This window comes from Perca flavescens, chromosome 5 (genome assembly GCF_004354835.1).
Source record: "Perca flavescens isolate YP-PL-M2 chromosome 5, PFLA_1.0, whole genome shotgun sequence".
NCBI classification, from domain to species: domain Eukaryota; kingdom Metazoa; phylum Chordata; class Actinopteri; order Perciformes; family Percidae; genus Perca; species Perca flavescens.
Window position 1 is genome coordinate 23,788,934 of NC_041335.1, and position 22,802 is coordinate 23,811,735.

A 22,802-nucleotide genomic window follows, 5' to 3' on the forward strand; every position below is an offset into this window, starting at 1 on the left:
CTATGGACGGTGGTCTGAAGCTCTGTTAGTTTGAGCACTATGGTATTTATGTGGCTGAGTTGTAAAAGTGTAAACTTTTAGTGTGGTCTGGTGTTGCGGGTGTTGTGTTCACACCCCTGTGTAAGGTCTGTTTTTGCTCTGCAATGCTGTGAGATTGTCACACAGCACAAACTTCTAAAGTTGCTGGCATTCCCCCGCTGTTATTCATCCACCTGTAAAACACTTTGGCTTTTATTCAGTTCCAGCAATCATGAAAAGGACCTGGAAAAGCAACACATAGGCTTACTACTCTTCTCTCTCAGAAATGCTTTTTACTAATTTTATTTATGTTTAAAGGGTTGGTTTTGAGCTGTCCCTCACTGAGTTTTCTTGAGCATCCACCCAACACAATGCCGATGACTCGAGTTGCTCACAGGATTACAAAAAATGACTTTAAAAAAACATCCAGAAACAATATCTTGATTGTACACAGAACATGATGTGAGCTGTTCTTTTTGGAACTACTTCCTACCAAAGAAATAGTTGGTTTGACAGAAATGTCTGTGGCTCATCACAAGAAACAGGGACAAATTTGTTTCCTCATAATTTTGTTCCACCAAGACATTTATTACTACACAAAATTCCTGAACCTATGCAAAACACAATCACTCTTTATGCTCTGCTTGTGTAGTCTTTAAGAAAGTTCCAATCTGGCCACAATTAGACACGTAACAGCGAGTTGTCAGTAAGCTATCGCTCTTTTTGACATTCCTGTCATCTGCAAACCCTTCAGCACCAATCTGCGGACATTACCCTGACTGCCAAATATAAACACAAGCAGGCTGCGCTCGTATCAAAGCTGTCAGACAGCATTCATAAGAAGTTACTACTACCTTCACGTTGAATGCTTCCTCCAAAATATGATCAAAAACTTAAGTGCAAAAAGTCTAATTTATTTTATTCTCAATATGGACATGACATGCTCTGAAAACATCATGTCCGCTAATGCACAATTTGATGATGTGAGACGCAACAAAGCAATGTCTGATGACAAAACAATGTCTGTCCTTAACCAACAGGTCAACTATTCCATACAGTTGTGCTATGTAAAGCCACTTACTGTATATAGATAGCAGCTATTCAGAGTCAAGTCAAGTCAAGTGGGTTTTATTGTCATTTCAACCATATACACTGTATATAGTGAGACGAAACAACGTTTCACCATTGATCAAGTGGTGTTACACGCTGAGCACACTGTTACATTTAAAATATATAAAAATGACATTTGAGACAGGCTACATTTAGTGCACACACATTATAGACTATATATAAAGTGTAATTACTACTTAAAGTAGAACATTTAAGACAGACAAGGGACAGGACGGACAACAGACAACAAAAGACAGGGCATAAGTAGACTTGTAACAGAGCACTGATTGTTATAAGTTATAAAAAATAAGTCCTCCAAGTTGTTTGTAATTCATTCAATTATCATTTGAAAAAAAAATAGTTATCTGATTTTATGATTAAGGTTTGGTCAGGTTAAGACAAAAAAACTAATTGGTTAGGGTTAAGGAAAAAACAGCTGTCTCTTGTGTTAAAGTCTGAAGTCTTTTTGTTGACGCATCCATCCACCCCGAGCACCTTCCTATGCGGTCTTCGTGGCTCTGTAACAACGTCACACTACTTCCTCCTTTCCGCCTGACATACAAAGCCGTTAGAGGGCTTTGTCACTTGAGCATAAACATGTGTTGTTTTTGGGGCATTTCCTTAAACAACTGATGCTGTCGCTTTTCTTGGAAGCATCAGTCTATCATCAACAGGTCTGCTCTGATGTAAATAAATTGCAGTCTCTCACTTCATCGCACACTCTGATGGCTTGCACAGTAGGGGCCATCAGGAAATGAAAGATTAACTTGTTGTGTGTATGTGTGTGTGTGTGTGTGTGTGTGTGTGTGTGCGTGTGTTCGTGCGCGCATGTGTGTGAATGTTCATGTGCATGTGTATGTTGGGAAACTCTGCTCAACGTTTGCACACTTAACTAGACAAACTAAATGTCGGTAACATTTCCTTCCTTTTCCTCACCTGAAGCCCAAAGTTGCTGACCTTGTTGCTCTAATAAATGTGTGTTATTGTGTGTATGTTTAAACTCCCAGCACCCATAGCTAACATGTTGATGCTACAGCAGTAATAACATCATTAGGCCTGAAAATGTGTTTATTGTTAAGGCTAATGCAGTTTTGGGCGATTGCCCCCATGGGGCTGCTCCGTCTGGGTAGAGAAATTGGCTAAGTGACTGTCTGTCTGTGTGTGTGTACTTGATTGATTGTCTGCTTTGAGTTGTATGGATTGTTTATTGCTAATATAGTTTGACTTTATGTGTGTTTTCTTCATGTTTTTTTCTGGTCTTAGCTGTGTGCATTTTCTTCTTGCAAGGATACAAGGTGACTGAGGAGTATGTATGTGTATGTGTATGTGTATGTGTGTGTGTGAGAGTATGCATGTGTGTATAGTTATTCATAAGATGGCGTGGGTATGTAGAGGGATTCTGGGGGGTCCTTGTGCTTTTATTACCTGCTGGTGGCCTCCTGCCAGCATCCAGCTTGATTAACTCTACCCTTTTTACTTTGCACACACACACACACACACACACACACACACACACACACACACACACACACACACACACTAGCTACTTTATCATTGAGAGTGTGCGGGAGGTGTAAGGGAATAGCAGCTAAGGTTTTCAAAAATGTTATCTATTAAAAGCCCGAGGAGGAGGCATAGGGCTCCACTGTTACTCTTTATATCTTTTCTTTGGTTGCTTTTTATAAGGAGAGCTTTTACAAGAGAGGAAATCCACACACACTTCCACCTGCGCAAGTGTGGTGTGTGTGTGTGTGTGTGTGTGTGTGTGTGTGTGTGTGTGTGTGTGTGTGTGTGTGTGTGTGTGTGTGTGTGTGTGTGTGTGTGTGTGTGTGTGTGTGTGTGTGTGTGTTTGAACATACAGTCTGCAGTGCTGTACAAAAAGTAGCATTTTAGATCAGGATTCAACACACAAGGAAGTAATTTGCTTTTCCACAAAAAGAGCCTAATTCAGTAAAGACTGACTCGGTCTCGCTCCCTCCTGTTACCCATGTGTGGCAGCTGGTAACAAAATGGCCACTGGAAGACTTAGGGGTTTCACTTAAGTAATGTTGTGCTCAATTTATTTTGTGTATTACAGGAGGCAGTGTGAGATGGTTTGGCTAACAGTTTTTAACGTTCTATTACACCACATTGATATAGATGGAGGATGTGCTTCGCCTGCAGCAGCATTTCTCAGCATGTGCAAGATAAATGTCTGGGGTAACATTAATCCCTATGAGATTCATTTCAATGATACTACAGCATCTACATTTAACTGGTATAGGTTTTGATGCTGACATAAACAAGTCCTGTCTTAAATATTCCCATTTTAGACTCTAGTACAGAGCCGGATCACATTTTTACGGATAGGTTTTCTGTCTCAGTGCAACCTCTCTCCATCATTCACTGTGTTAGCTCCCTCAGCGCTAACCTCTCTGCCTCATGCCACTTCCTGCTCATCAATCAGTCAATTACTGGAGGACTTCCGGGTCAAGGTTCAGGAGAAAAACACATTTCAGTCCTCTGCAGAGGTTTACTGTACTGCATAGAGAAAAGAAAAAGCCAATTGTTATTTCTAATATGTAGAAAGTTGGAATACACAGCGTTGCTCGGCCACTCGGTCAACCTTCGCTGCATGATAAAGGTGAGGGGAAATCCATTTTAGTTTTTTTCTCTTCATAAAATATAGAGTGCGGTACAAAAAATAAAACAGTGTAAGAATAAGAGGAGTAGGCCAAGGAGTGAGGAAGGAGGGAGGAGAACAGAGCGGCTTGTGAGATCGAGGTCGTATCCAGGCTTTAGTATTGGTATTCTCCTCAGTGTTAAAGTGATTCTCCCAGTGAATAGTGTTTTCATTCCTCTCCTGAATGAGATTCACAGGAGCATGGAGAGAGAGAGAGAGAGAGAGAGAGAGAGAGAGAGAGAGAGATGACAAAGAAAAGAGAAAGTAATTCCCCCTCTCTCTCCCTTTTCCTTCCTCCCCCGTTTGTTCCCCCCTCGGACATACAATAGCGAAAGAAAATACAGCGTGGGATAAACAACTTTTATCAGACTAAAGCAAATGAAATTGACAATTTTATTCAATTCTTCATCCCAGAAGCATCCCTTGCTCTATCTACCCTGCAACATCCCTGCAGCTTCAGCTGAGAAAAAAAAAATGAAGAAAGTGCTTTATGCAAATTAAATGCTTTATTCTTGATTAGATTACAGACGCAATAATTGTCTTGGATGATTTATGGGTGTAATTTGTTGCCACAAACTGCAGTAGAATAAGCTCAGTTGCCATGGTTTGTGTAATGAAGACATTCGATCAACACAATTTAGGGCATCTCCTATAAAATCCACTTCAGTTGGCTCATGTTTAAAAAATAGCTTGTTGAGGACATTGTGTTTTATTTAATGTAAAGGTTAATAATCAAGAAAAAAACATCCATTTGTTTCTCTTCCAGGAAACGGGCAGTCGTTATTGCTTATTGAGTGAGAATAGAGAGTCAACAGTTGGCGTTAAAGGTAGACCAAGTGCAATGAGAAATGAGATGAAAAGAAAAGAAAGGAAAGTACAAGCCTGCAGGTGGTAAACCAATGCTGTGGTAAATTGGAGAGTTTAATAGCCATACTGATGCACCTACTGTATTTCGCCGCGGTAGTCACCGGCCTGTAGGAGTTAGGATGTGGGATTGCTATCCTTGTAGGAGACTGACAAGTGGGAAATTAGGTACTTGCCACATCATCCAGCCCCATCTCCAGGTACTGCTGATACTTTATAGCAGGCTAATCTCAACAAGAGCTCTCCCACTTCACTAAGACCCTGTCACACACAGGGAGAGAGAGGAAGAGAGATCTTCTCTGTCTGACTTCGATATATGATGCATATTACCACCCTAATCCAATTAATTTTGTTTTGCTTGCAACGCAGCTCACTTGAGTCATCGAAAATCCACAAATAAATATATCTCTGACAGATTGCAACATGCCGTGCAAAATGCACAAACAGCTAATTCAGGTGGACTTGAATTTGTTTGGCTAACTCCTTTCTTTTTCTTCCCCTCCTCGCTCCCCCCGGCTTCTGTGTTTCTTTGTTTCATACAAAGACATGCAGAAACCGCAGAGGGAAAGTAATTGAGGAGGCAGTCAGGTGAAAACAGATTTGTTTAACAAACTTCGTTTTTTTTCTGTCTTTTTTTCTTCATGCCTTCCCCCATCTTTTTTCCTTCATCCCTCTCTATCTCCTCCTTCTCGTCCTCTGTGCAGGCTGAAGTAAATCTGTAGCAGAGGACCAGCAGCAGCAGCAGCAGCAGCAGCAGCAGCAGCAGCAGTAGTGTTGGTGCGATCATGAGGTCAGAGGCCTTGTTACTCTACTTCACGCTACTGCAAATAGCCGGGGCGGGCTTCCCCGAAGACAGCGAGCCTATTAGCATCTCACACGGCAACTGTAAGTATATCTTTTTCTTTCTTTCTTTCTTTCTTTCTTTCTTTCTTTCTTTCTTCTTGCACACTGTCCCTCCTCTCATTACAAGTCCTCCTTTGCTCTCTCCCTGCACTCTTTTTCCTCTCCTCTTGATATTCCTCTTTACAAATCCCCCTCATTGGTATCTCTCTCACTTGTTCTATCCTTTTGCTCCTTCACATCCCTCTCAACCCTTGCTTCCTCTGCAACCCCCACATCCCCCTACATGAATGTATTTCGGAAGCATGGAGTGTAATTTGCCACCCAAGGATAGGCCCTCTACACACAATAAAATGAAGGACTTAAAGCAACATTTGAAACGGAGCCCACCCCACATCAAAGGATAATCCGCTATTTTTCTGTTGGGCTTCTAATGCTGTGTGTGATAGTGTAAACGCTGTTGCAGGCTACAAATATACGGTCATTGTTTCCGCTGTTTCTATCTGTTTCTCCCTCTGTCCTGCCTTGTCCTTCTCTCTCTTGGCCTAATGCTGTACCTAACACTGCTGGCCAGGAGAGCTGAGAGGGAAGCCAGCTAGCCTCACATAGACCTGCTCCTCGATCAGAATGGTTGTTCAAACCAAGCGCTTTCATCCAAAGCCACTAACAATAGAATGATTGCATGGTACAGTGCAGCACAGTTTTGGCCTGCAACGTATGGCCACAGGAGGAGCTCAGCCAGCAACTGTGGTGGCGTATTCTCATCCAGCTAAGACACATTTGACCTACAACCCATGAGACATTTTGACAAAGTGTTGTTATTACGATTACTGGTGATATAAATGTAACACACGCAAGGATTCATTTTCGTCCTCTCCTTGCAGACACAAAACAGTATCCAGTGTTTGTAGGCCACAAACCTGGCAGGAACAACACGCAGCGGCACAAACTGGACATCCAGCTCATCATGATCATGAACAAGACGTTATACATCGCTGCCAGGTGGGTGAATATAGTTTATGATTAATTAAATTGGGCCAAAAACGTTTGGTTCCACCAGGATTATTGAATCCTCCATCATCCACTCTCATACTACAGATGCTGATTAAAATGACAGCTATGAATGATTCTCATCAATTGTTGGCAGTTTAGTATTGTGAACATGTGATCATGTTTAAACATACATACACTATGTTGTTTTCTATTTTGCTTGCTGTCTGCCGAAACCCCATTTACCTCATATAAAGTCCCTGCAGACTTGTTGTACACACAGGCAGATGTACAAACTCACACAAACACAAACACACACACACACACACACACGCACACACACACACACACACACACACACACACACACACACACACACACACACACACACACACAGGTTTGTGGCACTATCTTTGTGGGGACCCGTCATTGACATAATGCATTCCCTAGCCCCTTACCCATCACAACTAAATGCCTAACCTTAACCCTTACCCTAACCCTAACCATAACCTAATTATATCCATAATCCTAAAACCAATTCTTAACCCTCAAACAGCCCTTTAAAGTTGTGGGGTCCAGCATTTTGGCCCCACAAAGCTGTCGGGACCCCACAAGTATACTGGACTCCCGGTTTTTGGACCCCACGAATATAGTTAAACAAGACACATTCACTCACTCACACACACAAACACACACACACACACACACACACACACACACACACACACACACACACACACACACACACACCATGGCACATACTCACGTACACAGAGGACTTGTAATTTCTGTAAGATTTCACATTAAAACCACTGATGAATTAAACACTAATGCTTTCAAAGAAAAAACTACTTGATATAATCCACATTTAGGGTCTAAATGCACCATCTAGACATCCTTAATACATATTCTGCGTTGTCGAACAGTAATACAGGACTAATACAGAAGTTTTGACTCTTTATTTGTTGGCAGCATAGTTGCCCTCGCAAATCGATTCTGAAAAACTCTTTGTTTCTCAGTCTGGCTGTTTTTTTCCCTTGCCTGTCACCTGCCTTTATTGCTTTCTGTCTATCCGTCAATGTGTTTTCCCCCTGCACATCTTTAATTTTGTGTGACTCATCTTTCAGAGATAATATAGCTCAATTACACCATCTGGAGACATGGAGTAAACCGATATTGATTTTGTCTTCCCTCCTGTCATTATTATTTTAGAAATGTTCATGTTGCTTTACCTCATGGCAAAGTGACCGATCTGTAAAAACATTCATGTCCAAAGCATCAACAGGCAGGTTTTACCTTCAATGCAGTCTTGAATATGCAGTATAACGTTACAACCGCATTGAAACTGTCTTAATAAAATGGATCCTTATCTGTTTGTTCTGTGCCGTCCATGGCTAATTGACTGGCAGGCTTGATTGGATACTGTTAAAAGCCACAATAGGGGTCTTTCTTTGTTTTCCTCCCAAGCATGTCAAATTAAGTGGCGGAGCGAGGCTGCTGCTTTAAGTGGCATAGCTTTTTAACATATCTGTGGTCATTAAGAGGAGGTGTGTGAAGAGTGGAAAAGGAAACCGTGTGTGTGTGTGTGTGTGTGTGTGTGTGTGTGTGTGTGTGTGTGTGTGTGTGTGAGACGCCAGAGACTTTGGTCTGCCTGTCTCCCACCTGCTCCACATGGGGTGTCGGGGCCTGAGGCGTAGGGGAGGGAAATGAGACAGAGGGTTTATTGGAGGGGTGTGTTTGTCAAAGTGTGTGGTGTGTGTGTGTAAGTGAGAGAGAGAGAGTGGGTGTGTGTTGTCCAGCTTGGTATGCCGACCAGTTGCCGCATGGATTTAAAAATTATTTCTTGAGTGTGATATGTGGCCGTATGTGTGCACATGGAGGTACTTTTGGGATGGCAAAAGTGTTGGTGTGCCTGTTGGTGTACAGACTGTGATTGTGTCTGCAGTGAGTTGTGCATGTGTTTGTGTGTGCTTATGTGAGGTCACCTGCTGCGTCAGTCCCACACTTGCATACTTGCTTAAAGCAGACAGGAATTCTGACACATGGCCCAAATATGTGACCCCTGAATAATTGGAATGGCTGCCTCAGATTAGACCGAGTCGGATGACCGCCATTGATCCTGACACAGAGATTCAATAACATGGACACACAAATGACGGCCAGTGCACAAAGATCCATCGTCACTAACAGGATATCAATAAAGTAAAAGTTGAATGACAAACTGTTTAAGGCAAACAGTGGAGACAATCACCACTTCAGAAATCAATGTGAAAGCGAGCCAGCAGTCAACCCAGCAAGTCTTGAGCTACGAAACAACGAACAATGCTGCAGGGAAAAAAAATAGGCAACATCAATAGTTGCTTTTATGATGGTTGTCCAGTCAAATGACTTGTTTATTCTAGGGCCAGCATCACACAGCTTTGCCATCATGCCTCTAGACCAGTGGGCCTCAGTTCTTGGTGTGCAGCAGCTTGCAGATGGCTACTGTGAACGCAGTCCAAAGCTCAACACTGATTCAGGCTGTTTTTTTGAATGGCTGCTCAGTGTATTAAATCCTTTTGGCTCCTGTTTTGGCACAGGCAATAAAATCACACGATTTTTAAGCTGTGAGATGCATACAAACATAGCAAATGATGAAATTGTAAATAGACAAAAGTGGCTTAATCCATAGAGGGAAAGAAGCAAGTCTTTGGCAATGGAGGAACTCAGCAACAAGATGCAGTGATTGATAATTCATCCTCTGGTTTGAGCCTTGAATGAAATGTAGTGATTTGGTGGAACCAGATGCTCTTTTGCAGTCCTGTGTTCAACCATTATATGTGGGCAGTTATTGAAAAGATTGGCATCAGTTGATGAGGTCATGGCTTTTCCAATATGTGTAAAATATCATTAGCCCTCTTAGACTCATATATTGGAAGTTGATTATGAATTCAGTACATGAATAGTTTAGTCCCTTAATATTGTGAATCTTATTCCATGACTCAGTTTCCATCAGGTGCATAATCCAGAGGAACGGTACTGCCTGATAATATATCAGATAGCTTCTTTTCATATGCAGGCTATCAAAAAGCCTCTTTTTAAAAAAAAGAGGCATTGGACTGAGTATAGTGTTGATTTATTTTACTTCACATCAAATACAGTATATGCGCTTAGAAAGAGGGATGCATAACAAGTCCCAAATACAGTTGCACACAAAGAGAAAAAAGTTATGAATCATAGCAAGAGGGGTTTGTTTGTGAAGGGATTGATGAACGTGAGATTTGACCTTGTACCAAGTCGTCTTATGTGCAGCTGCTGTTTCATACATTTTTATGGTAGCAATCAGCTGTACATTATTCATGATAAACGGAGACATGATGTATATTAAAGTATGGGTAATGAACATAAAAACTTCTTCATGTACAAGCTCAGTGCTTTATGTGTGTCCGCTGTCGTCTGAGTTTAGCAGCCGAGTCACGTTCAGTAAAAGCAATAACTGTTCTTGATGCAGTGAGAGATGGACGCTGGAGGATCCCTATCCTAGCAGTCCATATTTCATGGTCTGGATACACTATGTACAGCATTCAGGGGGAATTCATCACAGTGCAATGGGAGATTTATCATTCTGATCTCCGAAAACATCTCTGTGTACGTGAGTGTGTGCCATGGTGTGTGCATGAATATATGGGTGTGTGTGTGTACAGCTGTAGCCATTGCAAGCCATTTCATTTCACACATTTCATATTTATTGTGTGTGTGTGTGTGTGTGTGTGTGTGTGTGTGTGTGTGTGTGTGTGTGTGTGTGTGTGTGTGTGTGTGTGTTTTCCTGGACGTTGTGAGAACTACTTTGAGTTTTAGACTTTTAGAGTGTGGACTTTTTTGCAAGAATTCCATCAACTGAAGAGGTCAAAACTCTAGCAACAAGGCAAGGAATTTGCCCAATAATGTACATGGGTGACTTATTGAGTACATAAATAAAGTATCATCTCTGCAAAGGTACCTAAGCTGAAGAGAATAGAGAAGAATAGAGCATTTCAACATGTTTAAGATTAAGGTTACAATCAAGTTTTGGTTAAAGGTGTATTTAGTTTAAGCCATCATTTCCATTATATAGCCTAACACTGTTCTCACCAAAGTAATTATTGAGATCTGGGGACACAGCTGCATATAGGCTACATAAAGTTTGACCGGGCAAAAGTCGATTAGTCAGACAGGTTGTAAACAAGCCAACAGTTTCGTCAGATTATCTAAATCCCTTTTTTGGAGGTAAATCTGAAGGTGAATGCACTCAAAATATCGGTAATACTCACCCATCACCAACAAAAACTGTGAGTGTGCACATCTATGGCAAGTATGGTAGTTAAAAGGTGAACGAAGAAGTCGGTCTGTAGACTATGATGGATATTTACAACAGATGGTTTGGTTTATAATCTTTCGTCTCATTTGACTTATTTTGTGCATTGTCACCTAGTTCCAAGATCTCAGCAATCTAGTGTTCTACAGTATTATCGTTACGGATAGAAATGATGAAAACCCAGGTTGGGTGAAACTAGAATTTTCCTTTGAGAATGTGTGAGGACATGAGGAGAAGAGACAAGCACAGAATAAGACAGACACTCCATACATATTTGTGTGTGTGTGTGTGTGTGTGTGTATGTGTGTGTGATGAGTGTGTGTGTGTGTGTGTGTGTGTGTGTGTGTGTGAGTGAGTGAATGTGTTACAGTATAGCCTGTCCTCCCTAGCGAGCATGCCCAAGGTCTCTCCACATGCAGAGCATAGTTGCCATTCCCGGCCCTCTGTCGGCTTTCACCATGGTAACACCAACCACACTCTGTTTACACCCCTCTATGAGGCTGGGAAGCATGGGAACCAGAATGTGTGTGTGTGTGTGTGTGTGTGTGTGTGTGTGTGTGTGTGTGTGTGTGTGGAGGGGGGGGGGGGGGTTGTACAGTGAGAGACAGAGGGAAAGATCAGATCAGTGTGAGAGTAGAGGAACCAAAAATCCAGATTAGCTTCTCTCAGTTGAGTCCTCTGGAACAGCTGTGCCTCTGTGGCCACAGTTCTTCCCTGTTGGGTCTCTTTGGGACTCGCAGTGGAGGCCACTAGAGTCTCCATTATTGTAGCTCCACCAAATCCTGTTAAAACCCACTAATGACTGGGATTACACGGTTGCCTCCTCTCCCTCTCATCGCAGCCCTGGCGACATCCAGCCACGTCAACACTCTGAAACAAAGCTTGCAGCTCTAGTAATCATAATCACCTGAATTAAAAAGTTGGAACAAGTTTTGGTTGAAAACGTAACTCTGAAATTATGTAAAATACTTTCTTTCTCCAAAGGTTTTAACATCTTTAGCAATTCATCCAGAAAAAACATACAGAGCCTGGCAATAGTAATTCATGTTCTCGTATTAGTGTCAAGTTATTGTAACAGCAGGATGTTACAGGTTGTTGTGGCTGACTTCTTTCCTTTATATCAACATTATTAGGCTATTCCATTGATTAGTCCATATACCCTTAAGACTTGTTTTTATACAGCTGCAGTGCTACAATGTTATTTAGTTTCAGCATTACTGGCTAGGTTTGGCTACTATCAGGTGAACATATAACACTGTGTATTCAGTGGAAAATACAGAGTAAAAACTGTCAATCTAATTGAAATATTGAAATATGTGGATTAGAAACATACTTTTACCATATGTTAAAATGTCAGGAATATTACTTAAGGGCATGTTCTGTTAGTTGGTGTGCACATAACTAATTCATTCGCACAAATTAAGTTACTTAAAAGCATATATTACGAATTTAAGAGCATGGATTACTAATTCCCTTACTTACTGTTAGCTCCAAAAAAAATGGAGATTACATTTCAATCAATAAATGTTAAAAAAAAAACCACATATTTTATGCAGTTAGTATGCATGCCTGCCTAACTGCGCTAAGTGTGAAAGCTCAAAACATGCCCCTCACCCTACTGACCCAGCCACACAAAATCACACACATACACACACTCACAAAAGCAGATGTGGACAGAATATAGAAAACCATACTGAGAACTTCAACCTTCCAAAAGAACAACCTGCCTCAGCTTGGGGTTAAGTGAACTCTGGCTTGTTGTATTTCATGCCACCACATCACTGAGGGCCTCTCAGTGCCCTTAGTCCATTTAGGACCTCAACAACTCCCTTCACAGCCCAAAGGTGCCTGCTGGCTCCCCCGGTTCCCTCCCATTCACTTTGTGAAGAGGATTTGAACCAGTGAAAGCCAAAACAATGTACAATGGACCCTCCTCTACCACCCATGATCCAGTTATGAAGAGTGAGGAATATGGGTGAAGAGGGTGATGAGAAAGAAAAGGGTGGGAGGTAGAGAGGAGGGTGGACGTGCAGGCATTTAGTTTGCGGAAAGAGGGGTGGTGGCAAAAGGTGCGGGGTGCATGCTAATCATGTTCCTCTCTTTTCTGCTAAAGGAGTGCAAGATATTTTGACAAAGGCCCAGCAGATGGACCAAGCTGGCTCGCCGTCACCCCAGAAGAAATGCGCTGTTATGAAAACGACATTCTTCCACACAAAGCCTCTGTGTTCTCATGGCTATGCATGGCTAAATGTCTGACGGAGACCCTCTTTGCCACTCAATCTCACCCTGTTGCCACCACCGCGCTCTTGGTCTACTGTCTTGCCTTGATCATTCAGCTCTTTCTCTCTGTCTGTACCCATCCTTTTACAGTGAATCTATATTTGTGTCTGAGAGGATATTTGCATACCTTCCGCCCTACTCACACATTTTTGTCGCTGATTTTCGGTAAATGCAAAGCCCCCGCCAACTAATTCACATTGACGGCCAATGTTCTGCACTCATTGGTTGTCAAAGGCTTCTGTCATTTTGTTTTCCTCAGAATCTCACGTTGTTTCGATTTTCATAGCACAATCACAAAACAGTAGACCCTTCGGTTTGTGTAAAAGCACTGTGCTATTCTGAGAGCGTGTTTGATTCATAGTTTACGGTTGAGAGTGAGGAAATAATGGGAGAGAGAATAACATGCAGCAAAACATCTTTGGGTGGATTTCAGTAAGTGAAGTAGCTTGTACACCAACCAAAAGCAGTCACACCAGACAAATTCCTACTGTAAATTTGAGAACTCCAGAACTTGCCTGAAAAATCATTACATCTTTAAGTCTTTTTCAGTATCAAAGTAATCCGGTTAGTTGTTTGAACGTCTATGGGTACATTGTAAACTGCTAACAGCTAATTTAGCATTCTTTTAATTGTGCCATTTTGACAAGATATAAAGAAATGCAGGCTTTAAAACCACACAGGGATGGCCAGTGTCAGACTTCCAAAACGCCTTTATTAATTGTGATGTAGTTTTAATGGGTTCAAGACTACAAACATAAGCCCACTGATAATTCTTAATAATTTTGTTGGACCCAGTCTGAAACATCTGGTGTGGGTGGCTCAAGATTAACCGTGACATGTGACAGTTACTGAGGCAACAGTTTGAGGCAGTTCAACTCGTGGTGAAGATGAAAAGAATACTGTAAATGAACTGGAATTCACAACTATTTTTACTCACATACTTCAGAGAGTATGCGTAACCCATCTTGTCCTGCACTTCATGAATTATAACAAAACTGTATTCAAAGGAATTTACCTGATCTAAAATGCCTGGGTAAGTTCACATACAAAGTAAACTATTATATTAACTATAAATTAAGTGGAGGAACACTCATACAACATTTTTCACTCTCATAAATAATTTTACTAGTGAAATGTAAATGTATGAAGTGATTCTACTCTGGGAAACAATAAACAATAGAACACCTATTTTCATATTCACACTGAACTGCTCAGTGCAAATGGAAACTGGCTGTTGCATAATAGAATAAGGTTGTATCATTACTCTTTGCCACAGTTTTGCCCTAACAGGGCGGCAGCTTTTACATAGGCTAGGCCAGTTGTTTAGTCTGAACTGTTCTCAGCGGGCAAGAACTGTCTTAAAATGTGACCTCGGCTTTAGGCTACTAGGTCAGTAGAATCCATTTTCAGGTTTTCATAAAGAAATATATTTTCAAAAGCTAAAAAGATGAAATTTTGATATCTGTTATCACTAAGTTGAAAGTGGGCTATACTTTGTAGGACCACACTAGGTTTCTGGTATATATAATTGTTATATATAATTATACTATATATTTTATAACCCTGTTGGTGCTTCAACCTTCAAGATTTAAGAGTTTACCAGCAACCTTTTTAAGACAAGAAACTAAATTTAACTTTTTCCATCATCGCCAGTATGTTTGGTTATTCTTTGTCATGTCCTTTTTCCCTTGCAGAGCTGCATTAGTCAATTATTAGGCAACTATTTTAATAATTGATATATCGTTTCAGGTATTTTTTAGGTAAAAAAAAAAAGCCAAACAATTAGCAGCTCCTCTAATGTGATTGTAGGTTGAATATCTTTTGGTTTCATCACTAGTTGTTTTTTTTACATCATATAAACCAAATGATTAAACAATTAATCAAGAAAATGATTGGCAGATTAATCAGTGGTTTCATTATCCAGTAATAATTATTATTTATAGTTTGTGGATGCAAAGCTTTTTTGGTAAAACAATCATACCTCGTGACAACAATGTAACTTTGCCAGGAAATAAAGTCTATGAAATTTTGGCTCATATATTTCAAGCAGGTTTCAACTCTCCGCAAGTGGATTTTCATAGGTTATTAAATAAACGAAACCACTGGCTGCCTGGAAGATAGTAAATCAATATTAAAACAACAGTTGGTCTGCAATAATGTTAACTATAGTCAAATTGTAGCTAACAACATACAACCAATGTAGTCCCTTGAAGACCCTGCCTTTGCTTTCTGTCCTTTCTTTTTCACGGTGAAGTTATTTAGATGACCAGAGGGGAGGAATATATGTTGTAATATGAGTTCAGGTGCATTGGTGAAAAGGGTGCATGTGTGTGTGTTTCTATGAGCATGTTCGGGTAAAAGGAGGGGGTTAAGGGGTGGGGGTCTTCTTGCACATGTGTGTGTTTAGAGAGCTGGTGTTGACACAGACACAGCCACTCCATTGTTCTTCTCCATCTCTAGTCAGGATGTTTGAGGGACGCCTCATCGCTTGGCTCACTCTAATCTCAGCTGGAACCAAAAACCCTGCGGCTGGAAGGCCTTAGCCCTCAAAGATGCTGTCAGCACCACGACAAGAAAGGCACAAGACAGGGAGCATAGCTGGGAAGGTTACTGTCAAAAATTATACAGCAGTCTTTTACAGATTACTCATGAGCTGTTTTAAAATTGCAGGCAGTGAAATAACCCACAGGATTACACTAAATCCGCCAAGTAATCCTCCGATTTAATAGCTTTTGATTTAGTTTTGTCTTTTTTAATATAAAGTTTGAATTTTAATAAAAAGATATAAATGAAGTTCAATTAACAACTCAATGACCTGGAGACATAGCTGAACATTATAGTGATGTCATTTATCACCATTATCACCCATCTTTTATTTCTATTTAAATGTTTATTTTTCTCTCTCTTAAATGTGATGTTGAGAATTTTTTTTTTTTTATCTTTGACAAATTACAGTTGCAATTGTAATAATCAAATTTACTGCAGCCACATGATATGTATCTGTTACCCTGGCAGCAAGGTGAAAGAAACACTAAAACACAGAGGGGCCATTCAGGAACCCTGGAAATTCAATCCAGATCAATTAGCCAGAGTAGTGAAATTGTAGTGCTGCAAGAAACCCTTAATGAAAAACATTTTGCTGCACAGTTTGCGGTTTCAGCCTGAAATGTTCAGTTTTTCAGCATCTGGCATTTAGTGTACTGTACTTGAATCTATGACGGACATGGCATGCGTTGCAGTGACCTAAAGATGACCTCCTGCTTTCCTTTTTCTCCTTTCATGGCTGAATATTACATGAAAATGATTTTAATTTCAATGGATTTCAAAAAAGAAGATGTCTTCAAATAAACTGCGCTTTAAATTACTGACATTGAAGGAAATCAGAATTCAGTGCTTTGTATTTAAAAATAACTATTCAACCTTTCAGCCATTTATGGATTAAGTTAGAAGATTGTATTTGCATAAGAATATTCAGAAAAGATGATTGCAATATTAAATTATTGGTCATTTATCTGTTGTAGGTTTCTGTATCATCTTAAAGTAGAATTTGTAAAAAAAATAAAGTATGATTAATGTTTTGTATACTTATAGTGATTTATAAGTCACATAACTGATCAATGGACTGTATACCACCCTGATGAAGGGAAGATAGCCAAAAACGTTTTGTAAGGGGAATTACGCATAATGTACTGTAGAAGAGTTGTGCAATGTGATATAATTTTGACAGACTTTAATTTCAGTGTAGTCATGGAAAGAAGTAACAGAAAACAAAGGAAATATTTCTCTGATAGAGATTTCACCCGAGGCCTCACCGGAAATGTGTCCTCTACCACCTAGAAAGCAGTGCTGTTAATTTCAACTGCTCTCAAAGATTAATTATTCAATTTAAGCGTTGTGGCTGATAATGTACAGTAGACTGCATTTTTATCCTTTAGGAGATGGCGGTGGCCCCCAGGAAAGCGATATAAGTGGATTCATTTCAAGATGCCTGTTCCTCCAAAGACTTTATTAGATTTAGTTAATGAGAGAGCAAGGCAGGCTGACTGGCTGAGCGCAGGTTGGGGAGCTGGAACGTAATTAAGCTGTGAGTCTTGACGATGCCACTGTTACACATTTTGATTAAAAACACGTTCAACTGCTAATCTCCAACAAATTAAAGCAGCTACATTGTTTGGCATGGTCACCTTTGGTTCTCTCCTAAAATGTGGTAAATCCCTCTGTTTTTCTGTCTCTCTTCCGCTCACACCTTCTACCCCTCCTCCCAACCGTACCCTCCCTCTCCCTCCCTCTCCCTGTCTGCACCCTAATTCTCCACGGTAAGTAGGTGTAGCTACACGCCTGTCTGAGATGTAGTTAACCCTTGTGGGTTTTATGCCTTCCATATGCCCTGCTGGGGCCTATATAGCAGGACTGCGTAATACAGGAGAAGTCTGTATATTTCCAGGCCAGCACACACAAGTCGTCTTGTCTGAGCTATAATGAGTGTTAGTATAGATTTCCTGTGGCTCAAACACTATGCTTAATTGACCTGAACAGCTCTGAGTGACTTGGCACCTCCCGTCTCAACCTTCCCCTCCTCACTCACCCCCCTTCAAGACCTTTCTCTGGGACAAAGAGGCTTTTGTTCCCGGGCCTGCGCCACAGCGCTCTAAACCTTTGTTGACTGTTTCTGTCTGACAGAGCAAATAGCTCTGGCCTCCTTTTGTTTATTGTCATTTTTTGAAGTTTGAACAAAGTTTATACAAAGCCCCTTTTCTGACGTTGTTTGCTGCCTGCAGGGGGAAAACAGAGGGAAGAAACGAAATGGGTGTATTGGTTGTTGAATTTTTGACTGTCTGTGGCTGTCTGACTCTTATCTTCTCATCTCTCTCTCTCTCTCTCTCTCCCTCTACCAATCTCTTTCTCCCTCTGTCTCTCGCCCTCCCTCACTTGCTCGCAGGGATCACATATACACGGTGGACACAGACACTGCCAACAGTGACGAGATCTTATTCAGTAAGGTGAGTGAGACATCTGTCTCTTTGTGGACGTGTTGTTCTCAGCGTGCTGTGATTGACAACGTAACCCCTAATAACCTGGCTCTGAGTGCCACTGTGTGTTTGTGTGTGCACACGGGTGTATGCGGGTGCCTGTCAGTCGTCTTACTCATTGGTGTGAGTCTGCCGTGCTCGCCATACTGACCCTGTTAAGCAGATTATCCAATCAATCAGCTAGTAAACCGCCTGCGTCATCCACGCTCATCAGTAGGACAGTGGAAGGTCTGATGGGTGTGTAACGGAAGCTGAGAGGCCAGCAGAGGAAGTGAGAGAGGAGGGGAGGTGGAGCAGGCAGGAAAACAAGAAGGATGAAGGGACAAATGAGATGAATTGCAGAAGGGCAAGAAAGACAAGATGGATGCAGAAAGGAAGAAGATCCCATTATTTTTTATTTCTGATTATTCAAAAAGCACCTTATATTTACATAGGCCCTCGGCTGTAATAACCCACTCTCCATTTCATTCCAACCACTCCTCGCTGGCATCATTTGCCCTTAACATAATGCATGCAAACAGAATTCAAACAAGGCCATTCTTGTGTATACAACAACCCGCCATCCCTCCACCTCATCCACTTCAATGTCAAAGCCCGGCGAGTGGGTCTTAATGAGAGCAGGCTGCAGATGAAAGGCCGATGGGCGACGTGCGGATAGATTGATGACTGAGGGTCTTTAATCAGTGGCCGAGCTCCAAACATGTTGTACTACAGGACTTGTACACGGCGGTCTGAACCATCAGATCAGCGCTGACCCTCAGGCCACGGAAGGGGGGGAATTGACTGATAAGTGTGTGTGACAATGAAAGAGGCCATGTACGTTTGTATGTTTGTAGTCGACTGACAGGGATTGGCTAGCGTTGACCTGCAGGCCAAGGCAGTGTGTGTGTGTGTGTGTGTGTGTGTGTGTGTGTTTGTGTGTGTGTGTGTGCACAAGGATGGCCAGCCTATCAATCCACAGAAATGAGCTCTCAGGTCTGAGGCGGGATCTGTCCTTGGACAGATCTGTTCTGATCCGGGGTCAGTATCGTATTTCCTGGCAGAGAATTAGAAGTTCAAGGAGGTAAACTGATCTCCAATCAGTGCTTAGAATAAAGTTCACCTCAGAGCAGGTGCCTCATTAGGGGAATTGATGACAGAGAATCTCAGATGATGATAATTGATCACAGTATAGATTGGTTATTGAGCTCTATAGTGTTTTTTTGCTTTGTGACTCTATACCTCTCCTTTTCTCATTCTCTTCTTTACTTCCATCTTTTTCTTCAGAAATTGACATGGAAGTCCAAACAGGCAGATGTGGACACTTGCAGAATGAAAGGGAAACATAAGGTAGAGAAAAAGCACACACTCAAACACACAAACACTGCAATCTCTTTGCTTTCACTCTTACTTCATCTTCATTTATAGAACAAATGTCACCTTATTCTTCACAAGACACTTCTTAACGAATCACACATTATACAATGCAGACGAGCTGTAACTGATGTAATTTCTCACAGTCACACACACACACACACACACACACACACACACACACACACACACACACACACACACACACACATGCACAGAGAGACCCTGCAGGTTAAATAACACACTCCCTGCAGTTCATATAACATTCTGCTATCACAACTTTAGAATCACAGAATCTTTATATCAAATAGCAATATAATTCTATTTTCAGTTCTAACAAAACTGTGAAAAATCAATAATGATTTCATAATTGTTCTTGAAAGGTACATTGAAATGTAAACACGTCCTTGTAATGTACCATGAGGAAATGCTACATTTCATGATTATATGCTTGATGTTTGTTACACGTGCCTCTCACTTGCCTGTAGAGCACTACATGATGTACTTCAAACGAAAGAAAGAAAAGAAAGAGCCTCTTGTTACTTTCAGTGTGAAAGTGTTATAGTGTTATAAAAGACACTAATGTCACCATGAACTTCCTTTCTTCTTTCTCTTTCTGTCTCTACCGGCCTGCACTCCCTGAAGGATGAGTGTCACAATTTCATTAAAGTCCTCCTGCAGCAAAATGATGACACCTTGTTTGTTTGTGGAACAAATGCTTTCAACCCCTGCTGTCGAACCTACAAGGTAGGGATCCACACACACACACACACACACACACACACACACACACACACATATATATATATATATATATATATATATATATATATATATACACACATGCTCAGATATAAAAACAGCTTTTTGGTGCTCTGCGCCCTTTTTTGATCTCAATGATAGGCATTCGTCATGGATCCTGTGCGCGTATAGTCTCTTAAAACTCCTATTCTCTCTCTCTTCTGCATCTCATTTTACTTTTCCCTCCGTCACACACTCATACACACACTTTTTTCACATGCAACCCCAACCATGCGTATGTTTAGGGGGGGTGGTTGAGCTATGAAGCGATGGACATAGATGGATGACTTTCACAACTCTCTTTAATGTCTTTATCTCCAGGTGTACTTTGACACACTCGATTTAGAAGCAGAGAAACCTAACTACCTACGTTCTTGCATACACACTCAAATTCACACACACACAAACTGAAGGTGCGGTCCTAAAATCCGATACAACCTTCCCCTGTAAACAGATGCCTGCCTCCCCATATTCATGCAGGCAAGTCTGGGATAGTTTCAAGATGCCTTCAGGAAAAGCAAAACCATGTTGAAGAAGAAGATGCAGTTTAATGACATTGGGTCAACAAAGAGAGCAGGTAGATGTCAAGATTGACTTGATGGACAAAATAGATAATAATAATGTCAAGAAGAGAGAGACATGGAGAGAAAACAAAGATTGACATACAGGCAGACAGGAAGACAAACATAAAAAAGCAGATGGGCTGTCTTCAAACTGCTGCTGAAAATCCAAAAAATGTTCCTTCCCTAGAGACATAAATTTAACATTTTCTGATGCGTGTGAGCAGCATTACATTACAGTATGTAAATCTTAGGTCATTCCCGAGACAATTTTAAATACTTCTGCAATCTGTAGCAGCTGGGCTGACCTAGTGTTAGGACAGCAAAACATGCCACTGCAAAAAAATTGCTTAGTTTAATTGGAAAATTTCTATCAAACCTTAAGGCCTGAAGTGTGCTCAAAACTAACAAAAGTGCAGGAAATATGGTTTCAACATCATTGTCATTTCATTCAAGTATCCAGAGGGGTCACGTTGTTCAGTAACTATGAGCTGTCATCAAGAGGAATCACATATCACCGTACAGCCAAGAAAAAACGATCAGACGGAGTAAGAAAACAGAAATTCTCTGCAGAGGTTCTGTCCTGAAGGCTGTTATTGTTTGGTTTGTAAGGATGTGATGGTCACAGCACACAGAGATGTTATCTAGGTGGCCTGTGGGGAAAGCTCTCCTGCTTTGGTTCACTAGATCTGTTTACCAGACAAACAAGACACCTCCGCTCCGTTGCCTTTGTGGTTCGGCATGCTAAGCACACAGAGTGGACATCTTTCAATTCACTGACTTCTCCTGCAAGGAAAGTGGAATTTATGTCTCATGTCGCATTTATCAGACGTGGTTAGCTTTTATAGCCCCTCAGTTATGGTCTCAAGGTTTGTGTTTTAGCTGTTACTGTACTGATAGTTCTGCTAGTCTGGTAGAGTTAATGGGAAGTGTTGTAAAACACAGCAAGGCTTGGTAAAATAGCCATGCATACACACACGCACGCTTGCCTGTGCAAACTTAAAAATCAATGCATACTGTACCGAAATCGTTGCACATCATGGGCGATGTTAATGCTATCTCAAAATAAATGAGGAATGTTTGTTAAAGGAACAACTTAACCAACTTATTGGGACATTAGCTTATTCACCGTAACCCCCAGAGTAAGACAAGTCCATACATACCCTTCTCATCTCCGTGCGTGCTGTAACGCTGTCTGACGGTTCCAGCATTAGCTTAGCCCAGCACAGATCCTGCAGGTAACTGGTTCCATCTAGCCTACTGCTCCGAATTGTGACAAAAGTGACAAAATAACACCAACATGTTCCTATTTACATGTTGTGATTTATAGAGTAACAGCGTGTACAAATAACAACGTAACATGAGACACAGCCGTCTTCTAACAGTAAACAAACCAGGAACTATATTCTCAGACAGGCTTGCTGCGAGCATATCACTCCGCCCAAGTACTATATTCTTCCGCCTGAGAATATAGTTCCCGGTTTGTTTACAGTTAGAAGACGGCTGTATCTCATGTTACGTTGTTATTTGTACACGCTATGACTCTATAAATCACAACATGTAAATAGGAACATGTTAGCGTTATTTTGTCACTTATTCGGAGCAGTAGGATTGCTGGAACCATTCACCTGCATGTTCTGTGCTGGCCTGATGCCGCTGGAGCCGTCAGACAGCATTACAGCACGCACGGAGATGAGAAGGGTATGTATGGACTTGTCTAACTCTGGGGGTTACGGTGAATAAGATAAATTCCCAATAAGTCGGCGTGTTCCTTTAAGAAAAAGATTGTCATTTTGTGACAAGTAACACATCTGTCCATAACAATGCAATGAAATTTAACTGTATAGTATTACGTATAAGTATATAAGTATTTTTCCATGTTTTGAATTTCCTCAGTCCAATTAGCCCTTGTGTATTTTAGTGAGTTAGTTCAATGTGCTTGCAATTGCTGTATACCGTAA

At 41.1% G+C, this 22,802-nt stretch overlaps 1 protein-coding gene across 2 annotated transcripts in view; it reads left to right on the forward strand.

The window, feature by feature from the left end:
- Positions 1-22,802, forward strand: part of sema6a (sema domain, transmembrane domain (TM), and cytoplasmic domain, (semaphorin) 6A) — a 105,963-nt gene that overhangs the window by 42,240 nt on the left and 40,921 nt on the right. For both annotated transcript variants that reach the window (XM_028577548.1, XM_028577549.1), the window contains exons 2-6: positions 5,359-5,539; positions 6,379-6,496; positions 18,037-18,097; positions 19,394-19,456; positions 20,126-20,227. In XM_028577548.1, the coding sequence (XP_028433349.1) occupies positions 5,440-5,539; positions 6,379-6,496; positions 18,037-18,097; positions 19,394-19,456; positions 20,126-20,227 (444 nt within the window). In that variant the 5' untranslated portion in view covers positions 5,359-5,439. The remainder of the gene's footprint in view (positions 1-5,358; positions 5,540-6,378; positions 6,497-18,036; positions 18,098-19,393; positions 19,457-20,125; positions 20,228-22,802) is intronic.